Raw genomic sequence first — 18,684 nt, 5'->3', positions numbered from 1 at the left:
ACTGAGGGTAGGATTTCCATCCTATCAATTTCTGTAGCACCAACTAAAAAAAAAAAAAAACAGTTTACACAATTGAATGCATTTGAGTTGGTTCAACATAATTTGATCAAATATAAGTTTAAATACATTTGTATTTTTATTTAACTTAAACTTAAAGGTCTGATAATATCATGTGTGTCTATTATGTGTCTTATATTTCAAAGTCTCTTTGATTTATTTAAAGTTATCCTAAATTAACTAAAAGTGCAATTTTAAGCTTATTTCACGAGTTACATGTACAGTTGATTGAGACTCATCTCAGAACTCATTTTAGGACAGTTTTTGCTTACTGAGCAAAGCAACAAACTGCAGTTTTGCTAATTAAGGTGCCAACACCCAAAGCATATGTGCTTCTGCAAGGTGATTATCTCAAAACTCAAAAGGATTACATGAAAATCTTTTAAATCTTTAAAAATAAAGGGATGATTAAACTCTAAAAAGTCTTTCTATTAACTTTAAACACCTAAGATTACTTTTATTGTCAACATTTGCCTCTCTTAATTTAGTCCCATGCAAAGCACACTGGGAACTACAAGTCCACTAACCAGGTATTGGACCATTACAATTCCTTCATGTTGTCCCAACACAAAACACTTAAGTTAACTTAATGGTTTACAAGTTTAAGTGGATTGAACATTAAACAAATAAATTGGCCAAAGAAAGGACAAGAATTGTGTTGTTTCAGCTCATTTTAAACAGATAGTTTGAACAAGCAGCAGAAATCATTTTTAGTGTAGTATTTGATAAGGTCATTAACACACAATGAACTAATGTTTAGTTTCTTAACATAAGATAATAGTTTATTATTTCCCTTCACTTCAGAGTTAATGTAAAAAGACATTAATTTAGAGGGAAATTTAAACCTCCTTCACTGGATCAAGAATTGGCTCCCAAAGTGTGTCCAAAGAGCAAGACAAGTAAAATCATAAAAATGATTACAACTGTTGTTTCTCCTTTAATGAATGCTATAAAAAAGCTAAATCAGGTCACATTTGTAAAATATTAGCTTTTTAACCTCATATAATAAAGGGAGCTGTCTTCGGTAGCTACAAGTTTAGCTACATTTTGACAGTAGCTCAGCTACTTAAGATACAGTGTAACTTTTCCAGCAGCTACTTTTTTCCAGAAAGTAGCAGTAGCTTGACAACAGCTGCATTTTATGTAGTGAACCTGCAAAGGTCTGAGGCAGCACAATGTTACAAGATCACATATGATTGTGTACTGCAGCCACATATTGGTTAATCATACATATCATAGACTTGCATTCATGTATTACTCTTATTAAATTAAATAACATTAAGTAATATTATATAACAAGTAGCACGTTCGCCTCACTGCAAGAAGGTCGCTGCTGGGTCAAGTTCAGGCTGGGTCAGTTGGCATTTTTGTGTGCAATTTGTATGTTCTTTCTGTGTTTGTGTGGGTTTCCTCCAGGTGCTCCGGTTTCCCCCACAAATCCAAAAACGGTATAGGTGCACTAGGTATGCTAAATTGGCTGTAGTCTATGTGTGGGTGTTCCCCAGTGTTGGGTTGCGGCTGGAAGGGCATCTGCCGTGTAAAACATATGCTGGATAAGTTGGCGGTTCATTCCACTGTGGCGACCCCTGATCAATAAAAGTACCAAGCTGAAAAGGAAATTAATGAATGAATAATAACAAGTGACAGCAGTTAATATTCAATATAGTATTCTAATCTAATTTGTTTTGCTAAGTCAATGCCATATTGGTTGCAGCTTTGTACTTTGACTTTAAAGTTTAAACAGTCTGAGAAATTTGAAAACTATGTGTAATAAAACGTTAAGTTTAAAGTTGTACTAACATTTTTGTAAAATACACCTTTGTGAAAAACATAGCTTCAATGTCTACTTGGAGGAAGTTACTTGTAGTGTAGCTACAGATACATTTTAAAAGTATAGTTTGACTGAAGCTTTGCTGCTGCCGGTTAGCTTGTAGCTTATCAAACTACAGTTTCAGAATAATTTCTCCAGCATTGATAGTAAGCTGTTGATAACATACAGTACACAAATAAAATTCGTTCACTTACTGATAAAATTATGTTTTCGGGTGACATGCACAACAGATTAGATTCCAGCACTGTGATGTTACTCTTTGTCTGTGTCGCATAGCATGTACATGACTGTGGGTACAGTATATGGGTGTGATCCTTTGATAGGGCTATGTTTGTTTTGGTGATTACAAATATCAACAGCGTTTTCCATTATTTATGAACTTATTTATGAACAGCCTAAAAATAAAATGTTGCTATTAAAGAATGTATCTATCTCTAAGGAATATACTATATTTGTCCTGTGCAAGACTTAATAATTGCAATGCAGCCTTATTCCTCAAGATGGCAATGTCTGACACTCAATGCATTGAAAACGCTTCAAGAAAAATATAAAAAAACGAAATTGGTATTGTTTGAATGGCTTTATTATTATGCAATTATACTTGTTTGTGGAGCCGTCAATGAAGAAAATATTAATTTTAAAGATGTTGGAACAATATTTTTGAGATTATTATTAAGCTCTCAATGAAAATTAAGCTCTTAATGCACTGTTCTTGAGCTCTTCTAAAGGGCAAACAACGTTTGTAGATGAGCCAAATCATAACAAACAAACAAACAAACAAAAAATAATTAAACAAACAAACAAACAAACAAATAAATAAATAAATAAATGTGCAGTCTGACAAAGTAGGATGGTAAAATTATCTGCTAATTGTTATCTTTTTGTATTTAATATAAATAATCAGGAAACTGGGAAGGTTTCATATATAACGGATGGAAAACAGTTAGATCAGTGAACAGTCTATGTAAAGTTTTACAATTCCCAGAAACCCAATTCTTTCATGCGCGCTCACAAAATAAATAACTAATTGACTATTCTTATACATGTAAAAATTTTCTAACTACATATAAAACTTTTTAAATTGAGCTCAAAGTTTAAAAGAACTTCAAATATTTTGAGATATGAGAAGACTGACCTCAGTTCTAACACAACTAAAGCTCTTATCAGAATCTTATCACAGTACAGGTCAAGGTGTGTGCATGTGCCATATACAGTCTATAATATTCCATTTAGGGTGGTTAAATGCTGAACGTTTCACTGGTGTTTGTGTAGAAAAGAAGAAAATGAAAGTTTATTTCTACTTTTTTTAAAATAGATGGTACTTTTTTAGTTTTTGGGAGATAGGGGTTGATCTGCCTTTAAGTAAGGCAAAATATTTGTAATAATTTTTGCATATAAAAAAATACTGTATCTGCTTAAACATGTAAGTTAAACAATAAAACAGCAAGCACAATCTTTTTGGATAATCTATTTTTCAGTGCAGGGATGCATGTCTGTCACTGTTTGGTGAGACTGGTCATATTATATACAAATTCATTTTTGATAATTAAATGTCTTTGGGAGAAAATAAAAGAAACAAGATCTGAATTTGAAAATGCAGTGAAATGCATCTCTTCAAAAGCATTCTCACATTGACAATACTATCTCTTGTTTAAATACATTATGAACAGCTACGGTAATGATTATCTTTGCTCTCTATTTCCATCTAGGATGCTCATTCTGAGGCCTCCTGAGATTGTGTAGATCCACTTGATCAAATCCAAGACCTGTGAAGAGATAATGTCAAGCATCCAAGGCCTTTGAGGACAGCACATACACTTAATGCCCTTCACTGAACATTTTTTTGGAAGTACACTATATAACTGCAGGTTAAATATGTTCATGTACGATGTCTGCCCGATACACATCTTCTTATCTTTTTCTGATTTTGATTTGAATGCAATATGCGTGCACCTTTTGTAAAGCTGCTTTGAAACAATTAATATTGTTACTAAATAAACTAATGTGGCACAGTGGCTCAGGGGTTAGCGCTGTCACCTCACAGCAAGAAGGTCACTGGTGCAAGTCCCAGCTGAGCAGCATTTCTGTGTAGTTTGCATGCTCTCCTCGTGTTTGTGTGGGTTTCCTCCGGGTGCTACGGTTTACCCCACCGACCAAATATGCGGCATACAGTAGGTGAATTGGGTAGGCTAAAATGGCCTAGTATATGTGTGTGAATGCAAGAGTGTATGGATGTTTCCCAGTGTTGTGTTGTGGCTGGAAGGACATCCGCAGTGTAAAACATATGCTGGATAAGTTGGCGGTTCATTCCACTGTGGTGACACCTGATGAAGAAAAAGATTAAGCTGAAGGAAAATTAATGAATGAAGAAAATAAACTAAAATAAACTTGAATTGAATCACGCTGCTTCTGAATCCATTCATTATGCCTAAAAAGTTATGTTTGATAAATCAATGCATATTATACAAACTGCCAAAAAAATGATGACCCCTACACTGACCTTACATAGTTTTTGTTGGCTTCAAATGTTTGTATTTGTTTATTTATTAGCATTAATAATTACATATAAGAACCTTTAACTCAGAATCTTTTGATTGCATAAATGGTCCTTCCTTGCAGAAAAATACTGCATATAAGCCTACTGGTAAGGAATGTTACAATGTTGGTTCCTTACTAGTTCATGTTTTTGCTGGTCTTGTGCTAGTCCTTGACCAACAAAATGCCAGCAAAAACCAGCATCAAACCATGCCTTGCCAGCGGTCCGTGTATCATCCGTTCATTTGATTATTCCTTTTATTACGGAAAACGAAACATCAGAAAAACGATGAATATTTCGTTTTTCTGTTTATTCTGTAGGCAGAAAAAACGGAAACTCATCTGTTATTCTGCTTATTAACTTAAAACGAAATATTAAAACAAACACAAAACCAAAACGAAATAATGAGTCAAAAAATGGTCCGTGTACGGTCCGTGTACATTTTGTTCATTTGTTTTCCATTTTCAAACGGAATAAAGGAAATGGAGAAAACGGCCGTTTTTCCGTTTTTCTTTTGCTCACGAGAAAACGAAAAAACGAGATTTTGGCTGGATTTTCGTTTTTTGGTTTAGGGTAGGAAAACGGATAAACGACTTTAAAATTCATTTTACACATGTAGGCGGTACTGAAACGCCCACTTTCCTCTAATTGGTCAACCAAATCTGCGCTCGTGACGTCACCCTCAAAATAAAAGCCTTACACGCAGGCTTTTAATTATTATTATTTAATTATATATATAAACAAAGTTTACATATTCTATCATTTGAACCACACACAGTTAGCAGGCTTACATTCATTGCGTATGTATAAATTAAATAAAAACGTAAAGCAGTATTCTTAGACATTTGTCATTAAAATAAGGTCATAGTTCACTGCCAAGCTTCTTGCTGCTGTGCACCTGATGCAGAGCAAAGATAGCCATTTCCGAGGAGCACCTGGTTTGCATGATTGTTTCAGAACAAGGGCTTTATAATAATAATAATAATAATAATAATAATAATAATAATAATAATAATAATAATAATAATAATAATAATAATAATAATAATACTTATTATTATTATTATCATTATTATTATCAGTTACTAGTGTTTTTATTGTTTGGTGTGTTTTTTTTTCTTTCTTTTTAATAGTTGTTAGCAGAACCAGAATAAGAACACTTTGGGCCCTGCCATAAAAACAAAGGGTACCATTTGTTTTCATTTATTTCTTCCTATTTTAATTATATATTGTAATTATTTATTTGATAATTAATACTATTTTATTGCAACGCCAAAGTAGGCCTGTCTTATTATTTTTTTTATTATTAAATTTGCTGTTATTGTAGGCTAGATGGCAGGCTTTAAATATTTTAAATAACATTTACTCATAACCTTACTAATTCGAGAGCCGAACCTAAAAAAGTTTAAGTGCAATAAGCCTTTACAATAAAGGGAGCCGCAATGCATATTTCTAGCGCATTCTTTCACTCAACAATTATTGCTGGAATAATGAAATAAATTTCAAATTAACTAATTAAACACATTATAGTTGATAAAAAAAAATTGTGTCTAGTAGTTCCGACAAACAGATGAGCTCGCTACATGTGCGTTGCACTAATAATTTGACATTTGCTCTTCTTGAGAAAGTGCTACAGAGGGCCCTGCTATTTCACATATAAGGTTAGTGATAAGTATTTTAAATTAGTATTGCACATTATTCATTCATTTTCTTGTCGGCTTAGTCCCTTTATTAATCTGGGGTCGCCACAGCGGAATGAACCGCCAACTTATTTAGCAAGTTTTTACGCAGCGGATGCCCTTCCAGCCACAACCCATCTCTGGGAAACATCCACACATACACACACACTTATACAGTATGGACAATTTAGCCTACCCAATTCACCTGTACCGCATGTCTTTGGACTGTGGGGAAAACCGGAGCACCCGGAGGAAACCCACGCGAACGCACTACACTACTGAATTAGACACACAATCTCAAAAAAAAAACCTTGATGCTTATTTACATTATCTAAAGTCATTTCTTACGAGGTAGGATCTGTTGTTGTTTTATATATTTTCGTTTTAATATGCAAATAATTTTCGTTAATTTGTAATAGGCCTATTGTCCCTCATTGCATAAAATAACCAGCCTTTGTATTCAATATGTTTGTAAATTGTCCATCCAGTTTGATGCAAGCTAAACAACATTTTGGCCTGTTTTGCTTATTAAATGAGTGATTTTCACGGAGAAACAAATCATCCATCCACACAGTTTTGTATAGGACCTGTGTGAACAAAAATATACACTTCATCATAGCCTATAGGAAAATGTATCTGTTTAGAACCAATTTTGTGTTGTATAATTAAAAATATTAAAAATACAAAAAAAAAAAAAAAAAAGGAATAACATTTGAAGTGCAATGCTTCAAAGATCCAATACGCTGCATGCAGAGCCAAAACAAAAACTGCTTTGTTTGTTTAATAAAATAATAATATGAAATTAAAGTGAAATAGTTCCATAACCTGTATTATAACTGTAGTCACTCTAGATGACAAATCATCCGTTGCGCCGGTCAGTTTCACCTTTAATCAAGAATGTGCCAGAACCAAATGAGAATATTTACAGATTACCTCGGAATGAGACCTCGGTCTGTGAAGGATGCAGAACACAGAAACTCGTTGAGAATGGAGATGCATGTTAGATGTTTTATATCCCTTTAGATATTGTAAATAAACAACAAGTTTTTATAGAGATTGTGTCATGTCTTTTCTTTAACGCACGCGCTGAACAGCCCCGAAAAGGCGCCTTTATTTAGCCTGTAGCCTAAATAATAGTTTAGATTTTATAACATATAATGTTCCATTACTTTAAATGTATAATGTTTTTTAATATTTATGGATTATATAAAATAGCTAGTTTATATAAATGCGCTCTGATCATTCAAGGATTATGCGTTGCATATTCTTCTTATTCTTCATTATGGCTTGATCCGTAAATTGTGTATTTTATAAACTGATCGTTTGTAAGGACTAAGCTATTAATAACTGTAATTCCTCGAATGGAAAAGTCTTGATTAAAGAAAAAGATAACTTAATTCGACATATGCGTATAGTGCGCTTAATTCTGCGCGCATCGCGCGCTTTACCGAATTATCTTTTTATTTTTTATGCACTATAAATGCATCTGGCAGCACCGAAAAGAGCAAATGCCAAGTTATTAGCGCAGCGCACAGACAGCTAGCTCGTCTAGTCTGAACCAGGGGTTTTCAAACTATTCATTGCACACCGATCCCATTGCATTTTATTTAGGATAAACCACTTATTTAAAATTAATTAATTAAAAGGTGCGTACTCTCCAATACACCACTGAATTATAGTGTCATAATATTTAATAATTATAAATAAGATAGACACCTGACCTCCATTTAATAAACAATTTATTTGCCATACTCTGTTAATTTGAAGTTTAAAGTTTAAATCATTTATGTTAAACTTAAATTATTTAAAAACTTAAAAAGACTTAAATTTAGTCATTTAAGACATTTTAGGTCATAAGTTTACATACATTGACCGTTGCATTTAGTAGGCCTATTCTGGTCTAAATAAGCTTTTTGCATCTTAGGTGTTTACACACACAAATTAAGCAGTTTATACGTACATTTAATGTTACTTTGAAATTACTTTTGATGCAATAAATAATCCTAAATAGTTGAAAGTGTTAACATATTCTTGAAATGTAGTTATTTTATAACTATGAAATTTATTACTAAACAAAGTGAATCGTTATGAATTTGCCAAGAAATAATCCACTTTACCACTGTAAAGCAATGCCCCACACTCACTAGAACGGTAGAACCTGGACTGTATGATATGTTATTTATGTAAAATAGAGAAAATAAGCAAGATGCGCAGTCTCATGCAGCCTTAGTGAAATATAGCGCGTGACAGCAATGAACTAAAAATAAAACCACCCTTGAAATGCTGGCGATCTTAATTTTTTCAGCTTACACTGACTGAGAATAATGTTGCACTATTTTATTAACAAATAATTAGAATGTTTTTTTTTCCTTCAACACATTCATCATTACTTTTGCCTGTGCAAGTTTCTTGCGCGCGCTTGAGCGCTAAGGCATCTATTTTCAGGTGCAAGATGCCACTTTGGGTGGCACCAGCACACTCTGCCACACCTGTGGCTATGTCCCTGCTACAATAATAATAACAACAACAACGACAAAATATTAACAAAAAATAATAATAATAAGACAGGCCTACTTTGACGTTGCAATAAAAAAGTATTAATTATCAAATAAATATTTACAATAGGCAAAAGGCATATATTAAATTAAAATAGGAGAAAATCCAATAGAAACAAATGGTACCATTTATTATAGCCCCATGCAGGGTCCAATGTGTTCTTACAACCATTGAATAACTAAGTAAATAATAATAACAATACTAATAATAATAGGCCTAATAATAATAATAATAATAATAATAATAATAATAATAAATTATTATTTTATACAGAGTAGGCTATTATTTAGGCCTACAATAGCTCTGAAACAATCATGTAAACCAGGTGCTCCTCGGAAATGGCTTTCTTTGCTCTGCATCAGGTGCACAGCAGCAAGAAGCTTGGCAGTGAACTATGACCTTATTTTAATGACAAATGTCTAAGAATACTGCTTTACGTTTTTATTTAATTTATACATACGCAATGAATGTAAGCCTGCTAACTGTGTGTGGTTCAAATGATAGAATATGTAAACTTTGTTTATATATATAATTAAATAATAATAATTAAAAGCCTGCGTGTAAGGCTTTTATTTTGAGGGTGACGTCACGAGCGCAGATTTGGTTGACCAATTAGAGGAAAGTGGGCGTTTCAGTACCGCCTACATGTGTAAAATGAATTTTAAAGTCGTTTATCCGTTTTCCTACCCTAAACCAAAAAACGAAAATCCAGCCAAAATCTCGTTTTTTCGTTTTCTCGTGAGCAAAAGAAAAACGGAAAAACGGCCGTTTTCTCCATTTCCTTTATTCCGTTTGAAAATGGAAAACAAATGAACAAAATGTACACGGACCGTACACGGACCATTTTTTGACTCATTATTTCGTTTTGGTTTTGTGTTTGTTTTAATATTTCGTTTTAAGTTAATAAGCAGAATAACAGATGAGTTTCCGTTTTTTCTGCCTACAGAATAAACAGAAAAACGAAATATTCATCGTTTTTCTGATGTTTCGTTTTCCGTAATAAAAGGAATAATCAAATGAACGGATGATACACGGACCGCCAGCACAGGCTGTTTTTTCAGCTGGGTTTATGGTGTAAAAAGGATTTTTTACACTAAGAAAACTCTTTTCTCGAACTTTTCTCTGAAAGGTACATCGGGAAAGCAAAAGTGGTTAATTTCTGTCTTACATTATTGCAAAAACTTCGATTTTGAAGCACTGACAAGATTATGAGAAGAATAGTTTATTTGAAAAACAGATGCTGCCACCTGCTGGCGTGTAAAACACATCACATGATTAAAAATAAAGGTATAATTTTAAACAACCCATAACAAAATGGAAACTTTTTAAAGATGCAATTTTTTATGCGTTTACAGTTTTGTGAGATTTCCTTCCTTTTTCTTCTTCTTTTTCAGATCTGATTATGTCTATCTGTCTATTTATATCTGATTATAGATACTACAAAAAGATCTTAGTCTTGAGTGCAAATTTAACTGATAAAAATCAGTTTATATATATATATATATATATATATATATATATACGTATATATATATATATATATATATATATATATATATATATATATATATATATATATATATATATATATATATATATATACACACACACACACACATATATATACATATATATATATACATATATATATATATATATATATATATATATATATATATATATATATATATATATATATATATATATATATATATATATATATATATATAATAAAGTAAATTCAAGCAGCAGCTGTATAACTGCTATGGATGCTGTTTCTGTGGATTCAGCAAAGTGCCACCGCCGAGACACTTATCAGCCACTCTCACATGACTGGTTGTGCTGTCAGCATTGACCCAGCAGTCATTTCAGCGTATGTTACTGCGCACGCCAATGAAACACAGCTAGTCACTGTCTAGGCCTAGTTCTAACACTTTTTTTGAAGAATTACAGTGATCTTCAAAATCCTGTGCAAAAAGAAAAAAAAAAGTCAAGTTTTAGTGATGGTCGTGCAAAAGAAACAGGAGCGACATGGTTACATTCAGTCCTGAATGGAGTGATTGTAGAGAACACGTTTCCTTTGAGGGATGTCAGGAGGGGGTGGGGCAGAATGTGGGCTGGTGTTAAGGAATGCCACAATGTGCTTAGCCCTTTGTTCTCATCACTTTGAGCATTCTTCTATGACTCAGCCACAGCAAACAAAGACTTCCCTCTCAGCTTTCGCAGGTACAACGAAGAAAACGCTTTAACAAAAGAGGAAGCAGTCTACAGCTCTGTGGAAGGGCAGAAATTTTCCCGACGCCTCGGAGGGAGGAGTCTAGTAACACTCCTTATTTGGTTGTAAGGGATCACGTGGGCAACCGCGTCTGACTCTGAACAACAGTTGTGAAAAAGTCAGAGAACTTCGCACTCTGGTGAGTTCAGGAGTTTTGGGGTGAGACTGAAAGAAAAAAAGACCCAAGGAATAAAACACAGAGCACATGGTGTGAGGGGAAAGATGCCTACTAACTTCACAGTGGTGCCGGTGGAGGACACCCCATTATCAGACCTAGACTGTGATGGAGATGGACTAAAAGAAGAGGACAAGGAGGAGCCAGAAACGGCAGCAGGGCACTATCCAGGTGAGAGCTTTCTGAAAAAAGTCATGTCTGGACTTGTATAAACAGATGAGCTGGGCTTTTAAATGCTCGTGTTTTCTTTAAAGTAAAGCAAAGTAACTGTACTGTAGGTCCATCCTCATAAGCAAACGAGTGCCATGTTTACTGCCATGTGTTTGTGACATTATCCTCATGGAGTGTAAACAAGTGGCAGTTTCCTGACGCCCCTTTTCCATTTTCCTGTTTCTCTCCTACTCTGTGACGTCTTTCGCTGTTTATTTTTAGATAAATTGCATACTGTTACACCACAAAGTAGAGCTTAAAGCCAAGGTTGCAGTTGCACTAACCTGAAGTGTACTTCTATTGTACTTGAATTGTAATCAATTCCTCAGTTCTGGATCTTGCTTCTTTTGTGTGTTCCTCACAGAGTTTAAGGGATAGTCGTCCATAAAACAAAACTGGTACAAAAAATTAAACGTGGACTCTGAATGCAATGCAAAATACTTTGGATTAATGCTTGTCAAATGTGCAATGTAATGTCAATGGAAAAAAGAGAAATGTCTGCCATTATTTACTCACCCCAGTATTGTTCCAACTAAACATACAGGGTTTTATTCTGTAGAGCACAAAATAAACAAGTTGATAATTACATGTTTTAGTACAAAGTTAGTATTAATTTAGATTTGATCAAAAGTGGACAATGCATAATACAGGTATAAACAACATTAGCAACAAGGAAATCATCATTAGAGCATTTTAATCAGACAGTGTAGTACAACAGGTCCTTTAAGGGCACCTATCTTTTTGTATGCTGTTTGGACAGAACTGTTTGTAGGTATAATGTGTCCACAGTCATGTTTGAGTGATATAAAGACAATAAGCCTCTTTTATTTTTATTTTTTTAATAGAATCCAAATCCCTCCCATTTTGAGGCCCACCGCAACGTGATGTAGGAGTGCGGTTTTCCCGCTCACCAATTTGATTGACAGCCGTGTATTAATGTGTCTCTGTATTAATGCGTATAATCATATCAACTAGACAGGATGTGCGCAAAGTATTTGGGATTTAAAGATCTGTTCAGCTCGCTGGGATCATCAATCATCATCAAATGTAATCAAGAATGACTTTTACATGTTTAAAACATTTTTAAAACAGGGCATGTTTGTAATGAATTACAGCGATTTTACAGACTTTACTTCATCACCACAGCTACATGTCAGAACAAATTTAAAAGAAGATGCTTCAATCCCGGTTTGTGGACATTAAATCAGGTTTATTTTGTACATTTAACATAACGGATACAGAAGTGTGTATTAACGCGTATCCTGTCACATTTGCTGTGCAAAAACAGTGCAAAGTTAAATGCGCATCATGTGTGTCTTTGTGTGCGTGTACTTTGTAATGACATTGTGTGTGACTCATCATTGCAGAAAGGCTTGAATTAACTCAGCAACAAATACATTAAATAATCATTGCGAAAGTTCTTACTGTGGTATTTCTTACAAACGTCACGAGAGATCTGCTTCCTTCATGTCTGTCCCTGTGCTGTTTATCTGACACAGCCGAGGCAGACTCTGACAGACACGTGGGGACTGTGGGCGGGGAGAACTAGCATTAAAGGCAAAAAAACAGCTACATTGTGTTCAGAGCAGAAAATCCAATATTCTGGAAGGTTTAATAAATAATCTAGTGGGTATTTTGAGCTGAATCTTTACAGACACATTCTGGAGACACAAAAGACTTATATAAAATCTTGAAAAAGGGGTAAAATAGGTGCCCTTTAAAATACAGTATTATTTACAATAAAAAATGAGTTAAAAAAGCAACTAATCTTTAAATGGTCTGTTTTGGGGATTTGCCTTTTAGAATTTAGTTAGAAATGCTTTTGACCTGACATTTTCAAACCACAGAGTGTTTGCAAAAAATGACAAAAGACAAGCCACTGACTTAATTCTTGAATAATTTGAGAATTATTATGTTGAAGTGTGGCACTGTGATGTTTAACTTGAAAAAAGCACAATGATTTTTAACAGAAGCCCACATTGTTTGATGTAGTTTTGTAGTTGTCAGAAATAAAAGCTGGTGTTTCCTGACATTTACCGCTAATTATTTGCATGTTCATATGCAAGTTGCACAAACCTACTTTACAATATTACATTAAATGACAAAAAAAGCCCATACACTTATCAGCCTATGGACCTTCCTCTCAAAGAAATCAGGAAAATGGACACAAGAGTGTCTCAACAATGTGTGTCTTTCATTTACTTGTAATGTGATTGTCTAAAACAAATTGGTCACCACATGTAAATAGGGTCTTTAGGTGATTGAAAAAAAGCTAAGGTACTTTAGAAATGATATTTTATGTTCCACAAACAAAACAAAACCAAAAAAGTCTTTTTTTATGTAAAAAGTATATTTTATGTAACTTCATGAAAACAGGAAATTGTGGTCTGGTACCAGCAGTTATTCAATGTTCTTTCATTTTTTTTACAGCACACATATTTTATTATCCTAAGGTTTGTAGTTATCATTCTCGTAAGTATTGTTTAATGCAGATGTTTCTTTTATGTGTATTAATGTGTTCGTATGGGTGTGTGGCAGCGCTCATGGGTCATCATTATGGAATTTGCCCTCTTCCTTTAAAATGACCTATTTATAACTAACCGTGACAAAAATAAGTTTAATTGTGCTGTTTCCATGTGGAAATGAGAATGTGCTAGTAAAATACCTCGGTATGGCTGTAAAGACTGCATAATTGGTAGATAATTTTATCCTCATTGATCAAATAAAGACATTTACCTGTCATGTACATATTACTTTAGAAAGTAATGCTTTAAATATTGAGTTACTGCCCAAAAAAGTAAATAGCTGCGTTACTTAGTTTCTTTTTATTGTAAGTAATGTTACGTTACTTTTGCATTACTTTTTCAGACCTGGCTGAGGCTTGATCTCTTTCAAAACTTGCAGCACTGTATTACCTTCATTTACCTTTAAAAAAATAATGTAGGATAATGTTATCTACTGAAAACTTCCTGACCCCAGAGCTGTACATGCCAAATGTACAGAATACAGATTAATGAAAGTTTAAAGCAATCTTTTTTGCTGCTTTTGTACTTGTTTGTCTTGTTAAAAAGTAAAATCACTTTCCATTCAGTTAATCCTCTTTTTCTTTCCTTCCATGTTTTTAAAACAATGAGAATATTTCTATTGCAGAAACGCATTCTCTCATTGCATGGAGGATTCAACATAACTTTGTTAATTTTAAATCAGCAATTTATTTTTATCTCGCTTTACATTTAAAAAAAGTAACTATAAATTTAAACTAAATAATATTACTTAATTTTTAAAAGTAATCTTACCTTTCTCGTTACTTAGAAAAGTAGTATTATTACATGTTTTACCCCAACACTGCATATTACAAATACATTATTTTTTCTACAAAGTTCAAATACTGCCGAAAAACCTGTTCTGTAAAATTTACCACATGCTTTCTGACATCTGATTGACAGTTTATTTTATGTTTTAGTAAGTAAAAAGTCAACTGTACAATGTTCGCCTTCGGGTGTTTTTTTGCAGTAAAATTGTAAGGATACACAAATAAAAAAAAACTGTTATTAAAATTTTAACAAACATTTTCTTACTATTATATAAATCATATTAAAGTATAGGTAATACATGTGATGATGCTTTACAGATTTGTACTTCTGTCAATTTATATTGGTTTTATGAGATTTAAAAAATATTCAAAGCTTGGTGAAGTGATCGTAACTGAAAAGGACATTCTAGTTTTCTAGCTGTGGCTATAAAGCCTCTGTAAACATCCATGTAAGGCACTTCGAAATGACTTTGGGTTTTCAAAACACCATGAAAATGAAATGATTATGGTTACAGTACCTCAAAAAGACATGGCTAAACATAAAAAGTAAAATAATGTATTGCCATGGCAACGATTTCCACATTGAGAACATCTACTAAGATAAATGTATCTGTTAACTTTCTTTAGTTTTTAGTCATGATAAGTGTTAAATGTTATCTTGTGACATCATCAGTGACTGTACCTAATCTAACAGAAATTTCATACCAAACAGTACCCTGCAGTTGGGGGGTAAAACAGACCTCTTGGACAATATTTTTCTCATTATTTATTTTTAATTTTTCTGATATGTTTTCAAACCTTCTTGGTTTTTTTTAAGCATAGCGGAGTCCTCTAATTGTGCAAATGTGCTAAATGATAAAAAAAAAAAATTAAGTGAACAAACAAACAGACACAATCAAACAAGCCTTTGACTTTGCTGACCATAAGAAACCTCTTTCAAAAAATATTAGGAAATCTTATACTTATTTTTTATACAAACTTTTAGAACAATATGTATTATTGTCCAGACTGAGTATAAATCAGGTTTAGAGAAATATAAGCCAACTCTGAGCTTTTCCAAAACATTACAAATGAGTTCCTTTGGGATTTTTTTATTTATACACATAATTAGCTGTGTGCAGGATTATAAACACAATTTACAAGCTACACGGAAAGAATTCTCAGGAAAGGGATGTATCTAAAGCCTTGAATGCCTTTTTTTGTGAACCTCTTCTTGTATTGTCTTGCTATCACTGTGGGAAGAAACATGAAACTAAATCTAACAGCTGCACATGCTTAGAAAATAGATATTTCATATTGTATTTAAAAAATAAACTAATTTAAATAACTTAAAAAAATGTTACCATGAATGAAATGAAATTTTATTAAAGATTGAAATTTTCAACCTATTATATCAAGGATGGGCTTGGATCACAAACTTAAGATTGGTCCCTTTTTAAAGATGCTTGGATTTTTTTTTAAAGACCTCGAATTATAGCTGAACTAAAGGTTTTAAGTTAAACTATGGACAAAAAAAAATGTTAATTTATGGCTAAACTAAACTTTAATTAACTAACTAATGAACTAAAGTTTAATATAAGAAATGCACACACACAACTTTTTTCAAGTCTGATTTGAAATGTATTTTTCAAACACGCTTAACTTTTAATGTGGGAAAATAAATAATTTAAACATTTAAGGTTGATATATCAAACAAATGAGCCTTCAGAATTATTTTGTTTAGACGGTACAAAATGTTTCAGCTTCCAAGTTTTTAAAATAAATATGTATTGTTTTTGCATATCATCATAGGTGTTAGAGGCAGAACACTGCCATCTGCTAGTTGATGAAAAAAAATGTAGAGGTCTCAGTTTTAACAAATTTGAGCGTATTAATCCAGGAGAGGGCCATTGAAGTCCGTTCATTTGTCAAGATGTAGGCAGTTGCTCCTATCACAATTTATATGCAGTTTAATTTAGAATTATTTTTATTTTCTTTTGTAAATATTTTTCAAATGATGTTTAACAGAGCAAGTAGGTTTTTACAGTATGTCTGATAATTGTTTTTCTTCTAGAGAAAGTATTATTTGTTTTATTTCAACTAGAATAAAAGCAGCTTTACATTTTTTAAACACCATTTTTTTGGACAAAATTATTAGCCCCTTTAAGCAATTTTTTTCAATAGTCTACAGAACAAATTCTCCATATACAATAGCTTGCCTAATTACCCTAACCTGCCTAGTTAACCTAATTAACCTAGTTAAGCCTTTAAATGTCACTTTAAGCTGTGAAGTGTCTTGAAAAATATCTAGTCAAATATTATTTAATGTCATCATGGCAAAGATAAAAGAAATGAGTTATTAGAAATGAGTTATTAATACTATTATGTTTAGAAATGTGTTTAAAAATTCGTCTCTCCGTTAAACAGAAATTGGGCAAAAAATAAACAGGGGGATGAATAATTCAGGGGGGCTAATAATTCTGACTTTATCTGTATATATTTATTTATTTTGTGAAAATCTAAAAATGGCCAAAAATCTATAGACAAAACTTGAAATATGCTGTTGTACTCAACTGTTGTTATCTGCACGAGTTCAACATAATTAAATAAATAAACTGAAATACCAATAAATTATAAGACCTAAAGTCAGATTGTTGTCACACAATTTTCAATTAAATCAATAATAATAATAATAATAATATGCAGTAAGTCATAATTAACAGGAGTTTGTTTGTGCATGTTTATATGTGGGTGTGTATGCATGTTTTGTGTTTGTTAGGTTACACCCTTCTATGTCTGTATTTAAGACTTTATATAAATATAAAGATTTTATATGCCAAATTACTGCACAAAAGCATTTTATTGCCGCTGTACCGTAACAACACATTAAATTGTTTTGATCCCTTTCGTCTTGACTGCAAATTACACAAGCCTTTTTAGGAACAATTAACTTTGTCTAAATGTAATCAACTTAAATTTATGTGTGTGTTTGTGTGTGTTCACATGGCAAGGGCCACACCCTATACTGTATCATATAATTCTGATTAAGTAAAAAATGTATATAGCTTTCAGTCGAAAAAGACAGAACCGCAAATGGTTTAATTAACTTAGTGGCTTATAGATTGTCACTCCCTATTATACTACTAAGTGTAAACATTCATTTTAACCATTATAATCAAATCACATCTTAAAATGTTTACCATTCTCTACTGTGTGTTTGTTCTGGTTAATAGTCGTCTTCTATAAAAATCAGTAAATCCACAGGTATGTTTATAAGGCACTATTTAACACACTTATTAACCATAAAAATGTACTTGTTTAAAAATGTTAATAGTTTGCACTGTTGATGTTAATTAATTATATATAGGTTTATATATTATATTTCCTAAAGGACACACTGCTTTTTCTTCTTGTTCTCTCAGCAAACCAACTGGTTTGTAATGTTAATCCCCCCCTCCTCTCGCTTCCTTTAGTAGTCATAAAAGTCATGCTCAGTCAACATTCAGGTTAAAGACACAGAGGACGGGACAGTGTAGTGTTATTTAGCTTAAGAGAAGACACCACCTGAGGAACAGAACTTTACATACAGTACAATTAAAAAAAAAAAAAAACTCTTTGCTGAAGAAATGCTGGAGACAATCGCAGCCACCAGAGGAATAAGACTCGCACAGCTGCTGAAACACGGGTACAAGCCAATTCCCTTCAGGCGGACAAACATGGATTTTGACTAGGACCTGTCAGTCTTAAATCAAATTAGTTAACTGGATTAAAACAGATAAGAAATAAACTTGTTACACAGCTGTGCACTAAACAAATTTGTGTAAGAGGAGACTTACATTTACTCAGGCAGAGTTTCTTATCTTCAATCAAACGGACACAACGGTCTGTTAGAGAGACATTAGCACTTTTGTCTCCGTGTCAGCATGGAGTGTGAACCAGGTGCAATTGAGCAGATATTGGGTGAGTTTGTATGTTTTCCCCTACCAATACAAATAGTATGCTGGTTTTAAATCAACTTGGCATTGCTGTTGTAGGGTTTCATGTAAATGTCTTCGTTTCCTTTTAACCGTTGT

General features: G+C 32.9%; 1 protein-coding gene and 2 long non-coding RNA genes across 7 annotated transcripts in view; 2 read left to right on the top strand and 1 right to left on the bottom strand.

Moving 5' to 3' along the window:
• The window catches only part of LOC141378148 (uncharacterized), a 25,293-nt gene extending 20,999 nt beyond the window's left edge, over positions 1 to 4,294 (top strand). Inside the window, exon 3 of the long non-coding RNA XR_012391939.1 lies at positions 3,598 to 4,294. This is a non-coding gene — a long non-coding RNA (uncharacterized lncRNA). The remainder of the gene's footprint in view (positions 1 to 3,597) is intronic.
• On the bottom strand, positions 2,452 to 18,684 carry LOC141378147 (uncharacterized). Its single transcript, XR_012391931.1, has 4 exons — positions 18,448 to 18,684; positions 11,836 to 11,872; positions 11,604 to 11,740; positions 2,452 to 4,212 (listed from the first exon to the last, which is right to left on the bottom strand). It is a non-coding gene; the product is annotated as an uncharacterized lncRNA (long non-coding RNA).
• Positions 11,056 to 18,684, top strand: part of slc12a7a (solute carrier family 12 member 7a) — a 38,479-nt gene continuing 30,850 nt past the window's right edge. For 4 of the 5 annotated variants that reach the window (XM_005171252.6, XM_005171251.6, XM_005171250.6 and 1 more), the window contains exon 1: positions 11,056 to 11,280. In XM_005171252.6, coding sequence (XP_005171309.1) covers positions 11,157 to 11,280 — 124 coding nt within the window. In that variant the 5' untranslated portion in view covers positions 11,056 to 11,156. Of the gene's footprint in view, positions 11,281 to 18,085; positions 18,572 to 18,684 lie in introns of those variants that run through there. The other variant, XM_009298533.5, reaches the window with a different exon arrangement.

Source organism: Danio rerio, chromosome 2, assembly GCF_049306965.1.
Source record: "Danio rerio strain Tuebingen ecotype United States chromosome 2, GRCz12tu, whole genome shotgun sequence".
NCBI lineage: Eukaryota > Metazoa > Chordata > Actinopteri > Cypriniformes > Danionidae > Danio > Danio rerio.
This window is presented reverse-complemented; position numbering and strand designations above follow the sequence as displayed.